This window comes from Ursus arctos, unplaced genomic scaffold, assembly GCF_023065955.2.
Source record: "Ursus arctos isolate Adak ecotype North America unplaced genomic scaffold, UrsArc2.0 scaffold_4, whole genome shotgun sequence".
Taxonomy (NCBI): domain Eukaryota; kingdom Metazoa; phylum Chordata; class Mammalia; order Carnivora; family Ursidae; genus Ursus; species Ursus arctos.
The window spans coordinates 5827665-5841768 of record NW_026623056.1 but is presented as its reverse complement, the minus strand read 5'-3'; the positions used below and the strand labels follow the sequence as shown (position 1 = coordinate 5841768).

Sequence of the window (14104 nt, the reverse complement as noted above, 5' to 3'; positions counted from 1 at the left end):
GGGGAAGGTTTGGTGAGTTTCTCTGCAAATGGGGAAAATTTCAGGACTGGCTGAATGGGAGAGTCCCATTCTTAGTGGAGCGCAGCCAGAAAGACAGCTGCTAGATGGTATATTAATTTGGGAGCTAAATAAGAGAGAAAGGCAGGATATTTCCGAGCCTGTCAGCCCTGAAAAACACTGAAATGAAAGAAAGTTTCCTAAGGTTATTTTGCAGGGGCTGCCAGTTAATAGAATTTATTTTTATTATTTTTTAGATTTATTTATTTATTTGTCAGAGAGAGAGGGTGAGCAGGGGGAGCGGCAGGCAGAGGGAGAAGCAGCCTTCCTGTTGAGCAGGGAGTCCAGTGGGGAGCTCGATCCCAGGACCCTGGGATCATGACCTGAGCCAAAGGCAGACATTGAACTGACTGAGCCACCCAGGCGTCCCTCCTGTTAATAGAATTTGAAGGTAGAATTAGCAACCTAGATTACTTTTGCCTGTGGTTGTGTATGCATTATGACGTTGGCTCCTCACAGCTTCCTTAGGTAGGAAGTGTAGGTGGCACTGTTTCCATCGTACAGAGGGGATGCTGAAACCCTAGAGGCTGTTGGTTGCCCAGGTTACACTGATAATCATGGTAGAATAACCTTGGTCATCCAGCCTGCCCCCTCCACCACTGACATTGAATTATATGTCCAAGGTGCGTAATAAGCCCTCCATTGATATTTGTGGAACTAATGTTCTTTTTTAAAAAAAATCAAAGATCCAAGTAAACACCAAGAGTCTTTTTTCCTTTTTTTGATGTGTTATTTTCTCAAAATATATCATCTGGAATGTAAACTATGATAATATCATTTACTTTATTCAAAGTCGGCTCAACTCAAAAAATATTTATTCAAGGTTTACTATGTCACTAGAGATTGAGTTTAGTACTTGAGTCCACATTTATGATGTTTGCATTTCAGGGAACATCTAGTCAGTTCTGTACAAATCATTGCTATATAATGTGTTCTGGGAGGTTATATAGTATGGGTCCACCAATTAATTTCATCATAACGAAAAATGGGAAAACAAGAAATCCCTATGACTCAGCTTGGTTTTAAATGATCTAATTATAATTCATTTCACATCCAAGCATCATGCTATGAGTTTTGATTTAGAAATATATTGCATTTATTTTTCTTGGCAAGCACAAATAATATATTAAAAATAGGGGAGAACTTTGCATGTTATGTTAGAAAGGGAAGCAAGAAGCAAGTCCTTTATCTTCACAGAATGAATACTGAGTTTTTTGTTATTGTTGTTCCTTTTTGAATTGTTTTATTCTATGACTATGTGAAGTAAGGAGTAAAAGTCTTCAGTGTCTATCCCTCCTGCCACCCCCAGATCCACTTCTGGCTGGTTAAGTAGCTGGACTTTGGAGTCGGATCAACCAGGGTTGGGTCCAGCTCTAATCACTTCCTAGCCACAGGCTCTGGGAGAGTTGCCCATCCTCTCTAAGCTTCTCATCTTAAAAATGGGGATAACAGGGATGCCTGGATGGCTTGGTTGGCTAAGCATCTGACTCTTGATTTTGGCTCAGGTTGTGATCTCATTGTGGTGAAATCGAGCCCTGGGTCAGGCTCAGCACTGAGCATGGAGTCTGCTTAAGATTCTCTCTCTCCCTTTCCCTCTGCCCCCCCATCCCCCACCATCAAAACAAAAACTTAGGGCCCAGCTCCTAAGGTTGTTGTGAAATTCAATGAGATTGTGCAGTTAATCTTTTTGAATAGTGCCTGGCATATAGTATATACTCAGCAAATATTAACTAATATTAATATTTATTTTAACATATTAGTTATTATTATTATATTTTGGCGTAGGCGCTGTTTATGTACTGTCTGAAAGGAAAATATCTGCTTCCCTTGATGTTCTACTTCTCAGTCATGTTGAACATTAAGATGAGAAGAAAACTCTAGAGTTCTCTGATTTCACCACTGAATAACAGGAGGTAATTTAAAAATGTTCCCTGCAAAAAATTATAATTCTAGTATTCAATACCAGGAAGAAAAAAAAATCGACCCCATTTACTTCCCAGATAGAGATGCAAACAGAAGTAAAACACAGCTGCTGTTAATCACTCCATGGGCACCATCTCTACTTGGTACCGAGAGAGATAATGATCTTGCAGTATAATTTTATAAGGAGATAACAAAATCAATTACATTATCTCAAGTGTAAACACTGAAGGCCTTATCCCATTGCTGGTTAAGATAGGCTGTAACTGTGGCAGCTGTTCACCCACCAGTATAGATTAATTTAGATAAAAGAAAACATAGGCTAATAAATTAAGATTTGACAACATACAAGTGTAGATGGCCTTACAGTTTGATAATCTAGAATGAAGCCAGCAATACAATTGATGGATAAAACGTCAACGCAAAGCAACCATGGACATGAGTAAAGACAGTAACGTGGACAGTTTGGTTCATTTTCCATTATTAAATGGTAGAGTCTTCACAAAAGCTTGAAAAAAAGTCTGCAAACCCTTTGGGTCCACTGAAACTCCATGCAATCTTATAAAATATTATGAATCACAAGAATAAAAGGTTAAAAAGAAATGTAGGAGGCTGTTGGGATATGTTGTTTCTACAATTATAATGACTATAGGGCTAGTAGGACCCCTTTTAAGGTATAGGGATTGAAGTAGATAATATCTTTTGTTGTTATGAAACATAAACTTTATAGAAAAGATTAATTTATAGACATTCAACCCATTAAATAAAATCAATAATTATGAACCTCTGTAACCAAGTCCATGAGATTTCAGAGCCAAACAATCTGTTTTATAAGTAAACTCCACACTGACACAAGTTAAGTGACCTCAGGCAAGCTACTTAACTAAGTCTTTCAGAATAATCATAAATAGCAGGTGGTATCATTGTGAGTATTAAATAACAAAACTGTGCTAAAATTGTGCTTATTTATTAGCATGTAATAAACACGAGTATAAATGATAAGAGGATTCCTTTCTATTTCTCTTCTCACTCAAGTTCTTCACAAGTTTATTTGCTTTTTTCTCCCTATCTGAAAAAGGATTTTTATTTTAGCTTGGTCCAGGGACTCTGTACCATTTATTCCAGTTTTCTTGCAGCATATAGTTATTCTGATCTCTATATATCTTAACTTTAACACGCATTTTAACACTGACATTCTGTCCAAAAGGAAAGTCATTGGAGTAACTCTTGTTTTCCTTTGCTGTGCTGAGGAAGTTGGCAGAGTTAACCGTAAGACAGTTCAATCAATAGAAAATACCCAAGGGCTTTACAGATTCATGAGTAGCAATGATATGATGTAATTTCTTACTTGTTTTTCCTTATCTCATTTCCTCTAAGTTTTTCATTACCTTGTATTTTAAATAAAGCAAAACCTAGCTCATGGGTGGCATCTAATAAGGGTTTATTGAGTTGAGAGGGAAGAAGATAAATATTTTAATTGTGACCAGAGGCAACAAGCTTCTCGACGGAAGCTGAACAGACCCTTCGTTAAATTATCCAGGTTGGAAAACATCTGCCACCTGCTTCTTGTCTTCACATGAAAAACTACTTGGGTTAATTTCTTGAATTAAAGTAATTACTTATATGGGGAAGCTGAACAGTATACAGGATTTTTAATCTACAGTTAGGGTTCTAGTGTTAAAGGGACCCTAGAGATGAAATGGTCAACCTCCTTAGTTTACGGCGGAGAAACCAAGGCCCTGAGAGTGTAAATGGCCCCGTCCCGAGGTGCTGACCTTCAAGAGGAAGTCACTTCCTATCTTCCCATTTGAGTGTTGTCCAAGGGCACTTTGTTTACTAAAACTTCCATCTATTGCAGGGACACTTATGTAGCTACCAAAAATATACAGGAAGATAAAGACTGTGGTTGAGAACATCCGCTCTTGGGTCAGAGAGACCTGGTTTTAAATCCCTTCTTCACTGCTTACAAGCTCTGTGACCTTGGACACATTGTCCAAGGTATTCATCAAGTTACCTAATCTCTCTATGCCTCCGTGTTTTTATCTGTAAAGAGGGGATGATAAGCTCTTGTCCTCTTCAATAGAAATAACAAACCTTCACAGATTTATTATTGATGACAAAGGTGATAATGTATATAAAGGACAATCACCAAATCAGGTGCGTAGGAAGCAATCGGTACACACTTCCTGTTATTAAAATATAAATTAGAAGTGGGAAAGAAAGGTGAAGGGAAGTGATGTAGGCAAGGACAGCTCTCTGTTTTGCTAATAGTAGGCCACCGATGTGGCTCCAAACTTCCTTACAGCCGACGTGGAGAAAGAAACATGATCGATTATGTGTTTCACAGAGAACTTTGTTCTATTAATTACGTATATCTGGCCAAACCAGAACCACATTCCTCTACCCCAGTATTCTAGACAAGATCTCTTTCTACCAGACATGGTAGTACAGGTTTCAGAGACTTGCTGAATTACCATAAGGGCTGCCCAAGTTTGGCCAAGACTCTCTTAGTGTTGCCCACAGAGCCCTCCCCTTCCTTTCCCCTCTCCCCCAGCTTCTTGGCCATACCAGTAGGAGGGAACCTGGCCCGAGGGTCTTCCACTCAGCACGTGCCATTCTCAGGAAGGCTAAAGACCTTGGAGGAGGCCAGGAATGAACTTGGGGTCATGTACCCAAGTCAGGCGCTCCTTAATCACAGGGACCAGCCTTATTCATCTTGACGTATTTGCTCATGGCATCTCGCAATGAGTGAGTGGCAGATGCTCTGTAAATGTTTGTGGTGTGCAGTAATAAGTGAGCATGTGTGGTGGAGTTGCTCGTATGAAAATCCTGCCATTTTAGGGCCTGGTTGTAACAGAGAGATTATTTCCAGCAAGAGGAATTTTTCATCCAACTCTGAAGACAGTGCTCAAGGCATAAATCTCCGTATTTTAAAGGAAAAATAAAATCTATATGAACTCTTCTTCCCTGGGTACTGGTGTGCAACGACTTGTGTTATTAAATGTCGAAGTGAGATAGAACTGGTTTTCTTAAAAAAGGAGAGAAGTACAATTTGAGCACCTCCGGTATCTTTCAGAAGAGGCATGCTTATCAATTACCTTTCAGGACACGTACATTATTATAACTCATGTAAAGTCATGGCCAGACCTCCTATTTCAAACCAATGGTATATATACGTTGCTTGGGGTATCACCTACAGAGGAACCGTAGAAAGGTTACATTGTCATGAAAATACTTTAAATCAGCGTACTGAAATTATTGTAAAATGCCCTCAGTTTTCTTTAGAAAATATTTAAAGTTGCTTTATTTTACATGACATTTTTTCCATGTATTTGTTAGAGTTAAGAATCCATTCCTTTTCTCTGAATCACCATTGCCAAACCAGCCTCCCTGGAGTCTCTCCTCATTTATCCAAGTTAATGAAATTGGATGAAAGATATGTTGGCATTTATTCAGTGTAGTGTTTCTCTTTCTTACTTGCTTGTGATTAAGGATCTCACTCCAATTTAATTTACAAGCTAGGAATCCTTTAAATGTTAAACAGGAAAATAAATGAAAAAGTTGTTTGAGATAACTGGGGCTCACACAGCGCTAGTGGACTTGTTTCCATATGCCGTCTCTAAGCCTGGATTCATTCGAAATATTAAGTCCTTGTAACCCCCTTTTCTTCCCCAGCCCCTTTGCTCTTACCCTGTCGGAAGCCAACATGTCCCTGAAAAATGAGCCAAGAGTAAATACCTCTGCACTGCAGAAAATCGCTGCTGACATGAGTAATTTGATAGAAAATCTGGACACGCGGGAGCTGCACTTTGAGGGAGAGGAGGTGGATTACGATGTGTCTCCCAGCGATCCCAAGACACAGGAAGGTAAAGACGGATGGTCTGAGCCAGGAAGGAGTTGATCGGGGTTGCTTGGCAGAGCGCGGATTTGAAATAACCAGCAAATGATTGATGTTCCTGCGGATGTCCTCGCTCCGGGCTGAGACCGCTTCATTAGCTGTGTGCTCATTGTAGCAGGTTATGATTCTTAGGGAGAGGCCCATAAAAGGCAAGTTAGGCTAATGTCATGTATTCTTGCGATGTCATTGTATTCCTGCAATAACGTTATTTATTTGTTTGTTTGTTTTAGCGTGTATTCCGTTCTCTGCTATTTATAAGACTCAAGGATTTAAGGAGCCTAACATACAGACGTATCTCTCCGGCTGTCCAATAAAAGCCCAAGTCCTGGAAGTGGAACGCTTTACGTCTACAACAAGGGTCAGAATGTTTATGGACTCACCTTGTGTTAGTCAGTGTATACGACGCAACACTCTGACTTCCGTTTTCCTTCCTTGTAGCTGTGACCGTGTTTTCAGATTTTTTTTTTTTTTAAATCACTTATAAGCCCTCACCGCCTCTCAAGTTTTTGCTTTCCATTTAGTCTTTATTCTCTTATGCCTCTTTCCTCATTCTGGAAAATGCCTTTTAAAAAGAAAAAGAGGTACCTAAGGCAATTTATAAGTTTAATAAGTTGCCGAGCGCCTCTCCTAGTTCTCCTCTCTCCCCAATTTTCTGTTTAATATGGGCTCCTGGGGCATAGCCATTGCACCTAGAATGCCACATATAAGCCAAGGAAAAGCTTAGCTTTCTTAATGCTCGTTTAGCAAGAAAATCATGATGCCATCTGGCTCTTGAAAGGAAAAAGGCCAGGGTGCTGGATCAGCCCGTGTCATTAGCCGGAAGCACTGCAGCGAATTCTGCTGGCGGCCTCTGCCACTCTGATTTGCTCGTAGCACCTGCCCTTTAGGCCCTGTTTCCAGGTTTTCTCTGAGTACTGGAAAGGCGTCTTCTGTGAAGATGACCTCATCAAGCAAGCATCCCTCCTTGAACCGGGTTGGAGGAGAGGCTGTTAGGGCAGCTGCCTTTGCTCTGTTACTGACTGTTTATCACGGAGGTCAAGTCTGATAAGTAGAGGACATTGCTGCAGGCTGGTGGTCTTTGTCCCCTCAGGTTAAGCTCTGGTCCAGGCAGAGGAAGGCCAGCTTGGCTCCTGCCTTGGGGAGGTGTAGAAAAACCTTTCTCCAGAGGCCGGTTCTGCCTGCCTTCCCTCCTTGTCTTTTGCAGGATTACACGTGCTACCTTGGTCCTCATAGTTCTGCTTAGTGGTCTGTCCTGACCTGCCCGTGCTTGTGCGCATGTCTTGACCCCTGGTTTACACCCACCTCTGTGTGCAGCCTTTCCTTTAGGCTCTTTGTATGAGATGAGTCTTTACTTCCCTGAGACACCACCGAGCATGGCCCACTCAAAAATGTCTTTGAGATGACCTTTGCTTTCTTATTTTGCGTACCAGCTTTTAGATTGAGAGCAGGTAAGCATGCTCAAGGGATTAAATGCACAGACTCCAGAGGCAGGCTGCATGGTTAATTCCTGGCTTTGCTTCGTGATCTCCAGCAAGTTACTTCATCTTTCTGTTTCTCAGTTTCCTCGTGTGAATGATGGGTGTAACAGTGCCTACCGTATAGGTTTGTTATGAGAACTTAAGAATAATTATACATAGGATTTGACAAGAATATTGTATATTATATTATTGGGGAGCAAGAACTTCCTGTCCCCTTCAAAGGTCCTTCTAGCCAGATAAAGACTCAGATTAACATGACACAGATTAATAGGAGAAAATCACATCTAATTTCATATGTATGGGAAATCCACACAGACATGGAAATTCCAAAGACAGGCAAAAGGAGGTCTGTTTGTCATTCCGAACTACTATGGAGAACTGGGTAGGGGTCTGGGACTTCAAAGGGAAGGAATGCGATTCACAGGGAGATGAAAAAGAGCAAATGTTTGGTAAACAAATGTTTGCTGGGCCTTTGGGAAGCAAGGAGACACAGAGGACTTTGATCAAAGAGGCCTTGCTGGTTCTCCCTGTCTGCCATACCTAGTCCACAGTATAACGTCATCCTGTGTGGTGAGAGCGCTCCTCCTGGAGCAGGTCCTCTAGATAAATTCTTTCTGGGCAGTTGAGGGGCAGGTAAAGAGCTTTTCCTGGATCTGCTGGGTGTTGATTGCTTTTTAACTCAAAGTAATCTTCATACCAAAGCGGCCTGCCCTCGGCGCTTACAGGGTTACAGAAGCACCACTGTATAATACTATTATTATTAACATGAGGTGTCTGCTGAAGTTATTCACGAAGAGAAATATTCAAGGCCCCAAGCCAGGGCCTTCTCTTTGCTTGTACTCTCCTGTTAGTCAAGTGAGTTTGGTTTAGCTCTGTTTAATCTTAGTCTGTGTGAGAAAGCAAAGGATCATCTTTATCCAAGAAATACCAACTAAATTCATGAGGTTTAAATGTGATTCCAGGTAAATAAAAATATACTTTCTCTAATTACTGAACACATTCTAAGTGCCGGCTCAAGGCAGGGCACTTCTCTCTTCGTTTGCATGACACCCCAATGAGGCAGATGTTATTGGGGCCCTCTCAGGCTGGAGGTTTCCATTTGCCCCCTACACCCCCTCCCACCCTTCTCCTCCACCCCATGCCCTGCCCCTCTAGGCTCTGCTTTTGTCCTCTGCTAGGGTTCCGACAATGGAGAGCCCAGAGGAGATGGGGGTCACCTTGGGCTGGCTATGCTCCTTGGCCAACGGCACTTCTACCCCCAAGGCAGCCATCTTCGCACGGTTCTCTCCTTGTTCCAGTACCTGGTCCTGCCTCTTGTCCCTTCAGGACTGGGGATGCCTTCAGAATCCCAGGTTACTGTCCTGCAATTTCCTTACCCCCAGCATGTCTTCGTAAGCAGTTCCTTTATGAAAAGTCTTCAGATTATTCCAATTCCAAAGAATTCCTATAATTCTGCTGGGATGTTGTCTGACAGAGGTAACACTTGGTAACACTTGGCTGAAGTTTCACAGCTGGCAGGCTGCACCACAGGGTTTCAGACCTTTAAAAGCTTCAAAACGGCTGTGCTAGCCTGTTTCCATGGTACCCTACTGCCTCACAATCGCTAAGAAGTTTAGTATACGAAATTTGGGGTTTATATGTGAGGGATAAAACTGGATATTTGCAGTATTTTCTAAGTATTCAGTTTTCATAGGATGGGAAGTATAATCCTAGGAAATGTAGCTACTTGCCTAAATGGTATAATCTTTCTTATTTATTTGGCTCATTTTAAATTGAGCCTTTCACGTGAATGTAACATTTCTGGCCACTCTGAGTTTCCTGTATTCTTGTCTGTGAAGCATGATGGAGGATGATGCCTGTCATGTTAGCCAATGTAAAAGCAGGCTTATAATCTTGAAACCCAGAACTGGTGTTTTTCAACTTCCAGTTGTAGTAACTGTCACGAATCCTAATTAGAGGCAAAGCAATTACTAGTTTTCAATATTTACCAGTGATGTGGTTGGATTCCAGACTTAAGGACACTTAAGTTGCCTTGATTCTCAGGCTCCTGTTTTCTATACTACATCTACACAGAGTGGTCATGCTGTCGAAGTTTGCAAAGTGTGCCAAACATCAGTAATGAATGACAGTGGGCCAGGAATCACCCATGGGCTTGCTGACACCAGAGCCTGGATGAACTAGCAGAGAAAGGGACATGTACTTTCTCCTATCCCTAACACCTTTGGTGCCTAAACCTCCCAGCAGAGGCCAGTGTCCTCTAGGTGGTCCAGAATGTCCAGTGCCCTGCCATCTCCCTACTCCCTCCCCTCCCCCAACTCGTGGACCTTCTTTCAAGATCTCCTCTGCTCCTCTGCTTTATTTTTTAATTTTTATTTTTTTAAAGATTTTTATTTCTTTATTTTTGTGAGAGGGAGACAGAGAGAGAGAGAGAGCGAGCATGAGCAGTGGGGAGGGGCAGAGGGAGAAACAGACTCCCCGCTGAGCAAGGAGCCTTGCACAGGGCTTGATCCCAGAATCCTGGGATCGTGACCTGAGCCAAAGGCAGACGCTTAACCAACTGAGCCACCCAGGCGCCCTCCTCCTCTGTTTTATAAACATCCCTTAGTTTCCTATGCTTTGTACTGTATCAAAACTATCCCCCAGATCTGTTAGTTTTTCTGATTGAAGTAATTCACTCGTCAATATTTGCATTTTAATAAGAAGTATTTTTAAAATTTTAAATGGGTTCATTTTAGTTAAGTAATTGGAAAAACTATTTTGTGTGTAGGAAATTCTTTGGCTTCTTTCCCTCTAATCATCCTGTACCTTGCTGGTCACAGGTGGTTCTTCCAGACAGGGAGATGCTGTAGACAAGGATAGACCTTGTGTTTCAGGAGGAGAAGGCATTAATGTCATTTGTGAAGGGCAAGAAGTGGGCTAAGATCTTATCACGTTCCTGGAATCCATTTCCTCTAGCTTTCTTCTCACCCCTTCCAGTTTCTGTTCACTGCTTGTACTTTTAGACGAGCAAAATTACTGCTGATGACTAATTAGGGTCTTCACGCATTGTCTCCTTTGCCTGGTTTCTTGTTTCAGGGTTCTGTGTGTGTGTGTGTGTGTGTGTGTGTGTGTGCGCGCGCGCGCATGTGCGTGTGTGTATGTGTGTGTGCGTGTGTGTATGTGTGTGCGTGTGTGTATGTGTGTGCGTGTGTGTATGCGTGTGCGTGTGTGTGCACATGTGTGTATGTGTGTGTGTGTGTGTGTGTGTGTGTGTGTGTGTGTGTATTTGGAGCAATATGATTTGTGGAAGTTTGTCTTTGGTGTGATTCAGGGTTTCTCTTTATGTAGTTATAAGGTGAACATCGAAGGGAATGCTATTTCTGTAATCAGTTGTTTTAGAAAACATTTGGCCTAAGTACTTACCCAAAATATGTAGGTCGGATTTAAGTTACTTAATAATTAGCTATTGTTCATGGAGAGATTTTAGAATTTTTGTTGTTATCTAAAGTATCAATCATTTTTATTGATCACTGTAGGTTCCAAGTATCAATCTTTACACTATTGAATTAACACATGGGGAGTTTAAGTGGCAAGTTAAGAGGAAATTCAAGCACTTTCAAGAATTTCACAGAGAGCTGCTCAAGTACAAAGCTTTTATCCGAATCCCCATTCCCACTAGAAGGTAACTGTTTCAGAATTAATTATAAAGTTATCCCAGTATACAAGTTGGGTGGAAAGAGTATTTTATCAGTGTCATGGGTTAACTCGTCCATTGTCAGTGGGTATTTTCTATTAAATAGGCTTTTCTAAAAATAAGCCATTTTATGAAAGATATTACAAGAGTAATATCATTCAAAGAATAATCTGATGTTTCCATTGTGTGTGAATTTTAGGCACACATTTAGAAGACAGAATGTCAAAGAAGAGCCTCGAGAGATGCCAAGTTTGCCCCGTTCATCTGAAAACATGATCAGAGAAGAACAATTCTTTGGCAGAAGGGTAAGTCCTTCCAGTCTTCTGCTGTTCGGAATATAATTTTGCAGTTCTGTAGAAACATGGCGGCTCCTGGGGGGTGACGGGCTGCCTAGCTGCAACTGTTCTCGCCCCGTGATCCCTCACCCAGGCTGGCTTCTCTGGAACTTGTTAGGCAGCCCTTCTTCCCCAAGCCATTCTGACCTGGGGCGAGGAGGAGTGTTCTATGAAGACGCTCTCCTCCCAGCAGGAGCCTCTGGGCTTTTTGGGAGTCAAGATTGAGCTCATCATTGAGGGTTTTGAGAGCTCCTCTTTTAAAAGCATATATTTTCATCTGTTTGCTCCAGGCTTTCTAGTAGGTTGTCCTACCTAAATATATGTGAAGTCTCATGCCCAAAATATGGGTGGAGCCATTAGGGTCAGAGAGGGGTAGGATGGAAGCCCCAGGCGCAGGGGCTCCACATCAGTCATATGGTGCCATACAGGGTAGGAGACTGTTTTTTTGCTAGAAAATTAACAAGTAAATGTCAGTTCTGTTTTGTAATCTGAAACTTTTATGCTCTGAAAGTGATATTTGATCTTTCCTTCATATAGTTGTCACCTTGTTTAAAATCTTTTTAGGGATCTAGAATAAATATTTTCCAAGATACCTGGATATGTAAAACTCTGCAGTCTGGGGTTTCTGTGTGCACTTATATGAATGCAGTCGAACATGAGAAGCTGTGGCTTTAACAGTTCGTGCTTCCACACATCCTCACAGTCGATGTGATCGACATTACCCTCCCACATTTGAACATAGTTGAAATCAGGTATAACTTACTAGAAAGTCTCCCTCTCTCCTATTTTGTAATATCTCCTCCCCCCCGCCCCCCGCCCAACAGCTGTTAAAAAACTGTAATAGATTCACCAGTAGATTCAGTGTTAGAATTAAGGAAATTCAGGTTTTTGATAAAATCAACAAATGCCCTAAGACTGTGTACTGTGGGCAAGTCCTGTGCTAGTAACTATGAAAGATTAAAAGAATATACAGCTTGGGCCTTGTCAGCAGTTTATAAAAGACATAAGCATGTGAAAAGTTAAATAGCAAGAAGCAATTTGAATAATGATTCAGGGGAACTATGGAAATAACTCCTTAATGCTGTTCAAGATTCCTTGCCCAGTAATAATATGAATAAATAATTGAATAAGTTTGCAGAAGTTAAGATGGGATAATGATCACATCACTGTCATCTCTCATCTAATCTATTTGTGTTACAGAAACAACTGGAAGATTATTTGACAAAGCTACTAAAAATGCCCATGTATAGAAACTACCATGCGACAGTAAGTACTGTTCAGTGACTTAAATTTTGAAATACTTTATAAAATCATAAATTGCCAGCTAAATGTTGGATCGTTTTATTAACACAAGTGCTTGTATCCCCTTCTGCAGTGTTCCTTAAGTTACAATTAATGAAATGAATGCAAAATTGATTTGACAGCATTAATTTAGTTCATGGTGATGCTATTTTAAAAATATCAAATATGAATTACCGTGTCTAGAACAGTAGATTTAAATGAAATTGAAACACTGCTCTAGGCTAAATTATCTAGAAACCAACGTCCTTTTCTCCTCGGGCTTCCAGAATAATGCCCGAAAGCATTTCTAACCCTGAAGGAAAAAACACTTGAGTAGTAGGTGATGAAAAGAGCTGAGCAGAGTTGAATGGCCAAAGCTCATACAGAGCGTCCTGCCTGGTTAGCCATCAGATTGGCCTGCGATGCTTCTAAAAGGCCTGTCTTTTCATGTGAAAGTGAGAAGCATGGGAAAAGCAAGGGGGAGAAAAACTTCTTAGGAAATAAGAGAAAAGAGGTGGTGGGGCTTAGAAGCAGCTAGGAGACACAGCTGCCAAAGAGGAGGGAGAGGGCTTTTACAGAAGTTCCCAGAAAACAGTAACGTCAGTCCTCTCTGAGGCCGTGAAGGGGTGTTTTTAAAGGGTTAAACTTCAGTTATCCAAAGGACCAGATAACTGAGAATGTGTTTTGTGTCTGTGTATGTATAAACTGTACCAGTGTGGGGTTGAGCGTATGTGTATGGTAAATGTGCAGAAATGAGGAGTAGGCGGTCATGGCCTACTAGACGTGGCCTCTAGTTTAGAGAATGGCCTTATTTAATACTTAAATAGAAAGAGGGAAGGGGCACCTGGGGCGCTCAGTCAGTGAAGCATCTGACTATTGGTTTCTGCTCAGGTCATGATCTCAGGGTCCTGTGATCGAGCCCCACATGGGGCTCCACACTCAGCGCAGCGTCTGCTAGAGATTCTTCCCCCCCTTCCCTCCCCCTCTGCTCCTTTCCCACCCCGCATACCTGCACTGGCTCACTCACTCTCAAGTAAATAGATAAATAATATCTTTTATAAAAAAGAAAGGAAGAAGGAAGCCCTCTGTGTATTTAGCAGAGGAAGCAAGAGCTCCGTGTTTTCTGGTGACGCGCTGCATCCTTGCTGCCTGCCAGGGTATTATCTGGAGGTTGGACAAGCACCCAGCTGGTCCCCTGGTCCCCGCACACAAATGATCCGGGGCCGAGCCCATGGCCCACCTTCTGCAGCAGTTGGCACTGTTCCATTTGATGGACTTGAAGGAGCGTATGTGGTTTCATAATCCTGGAGTTTTCCCAGGGAAACCAGCAACTCGGGTCCAACCAGAGGATCTCAAGAGAAGGATGATGGGAGGGATTTCTTCCCTTCTGGGACTCAGGAACATGCATCTTTGAAAGAGTATAACGAGTAAGGATGTTACTGCCATTATTTCCAACTGTATA

At 41.8% G+C, this 14104-nt stretch overlaps 1 protein-coding gene across 6 annotated transcripts in view; it reads left to right on the top strand.

The window, feature by feature from the left end:
• PLD1 (phospholipase D1) overlaps positions 1-14104 on the top strand; it is a 227981-nt gene that overhangs the window by 86443 nt on the left and 127434 nt on the right. For 5 of the 6 annotated variants that reach the window (XM_044384107.3, XM_026498587.4, XM_048214773.2 and 2 more), the window contains exons 2-6: positions 5653-5843; positions 6106-6233; positions 10869-11014; positions 11226-11331; positions 12562-12627. In XM_044384107.3, coding sequence (XP_044240042.1) covers positions 5684-5843; positions 6106-6233; positions 10869-11014; positions 11226-11331; positions 12562-12627 — 606 coding nt within the window. In that variant the 5' untranslated portion in view covers positions 5653-5683. Of the gene's footprint in view, positions 1-5652; positions 5844-6105; positions 6234-10868; positions 11015-11225; positions 11332-12561; positions 12628-14104 lie in introns of those variants that run through there. The other variant, XM_044384109.3, reaches the window with a different exon arrangement.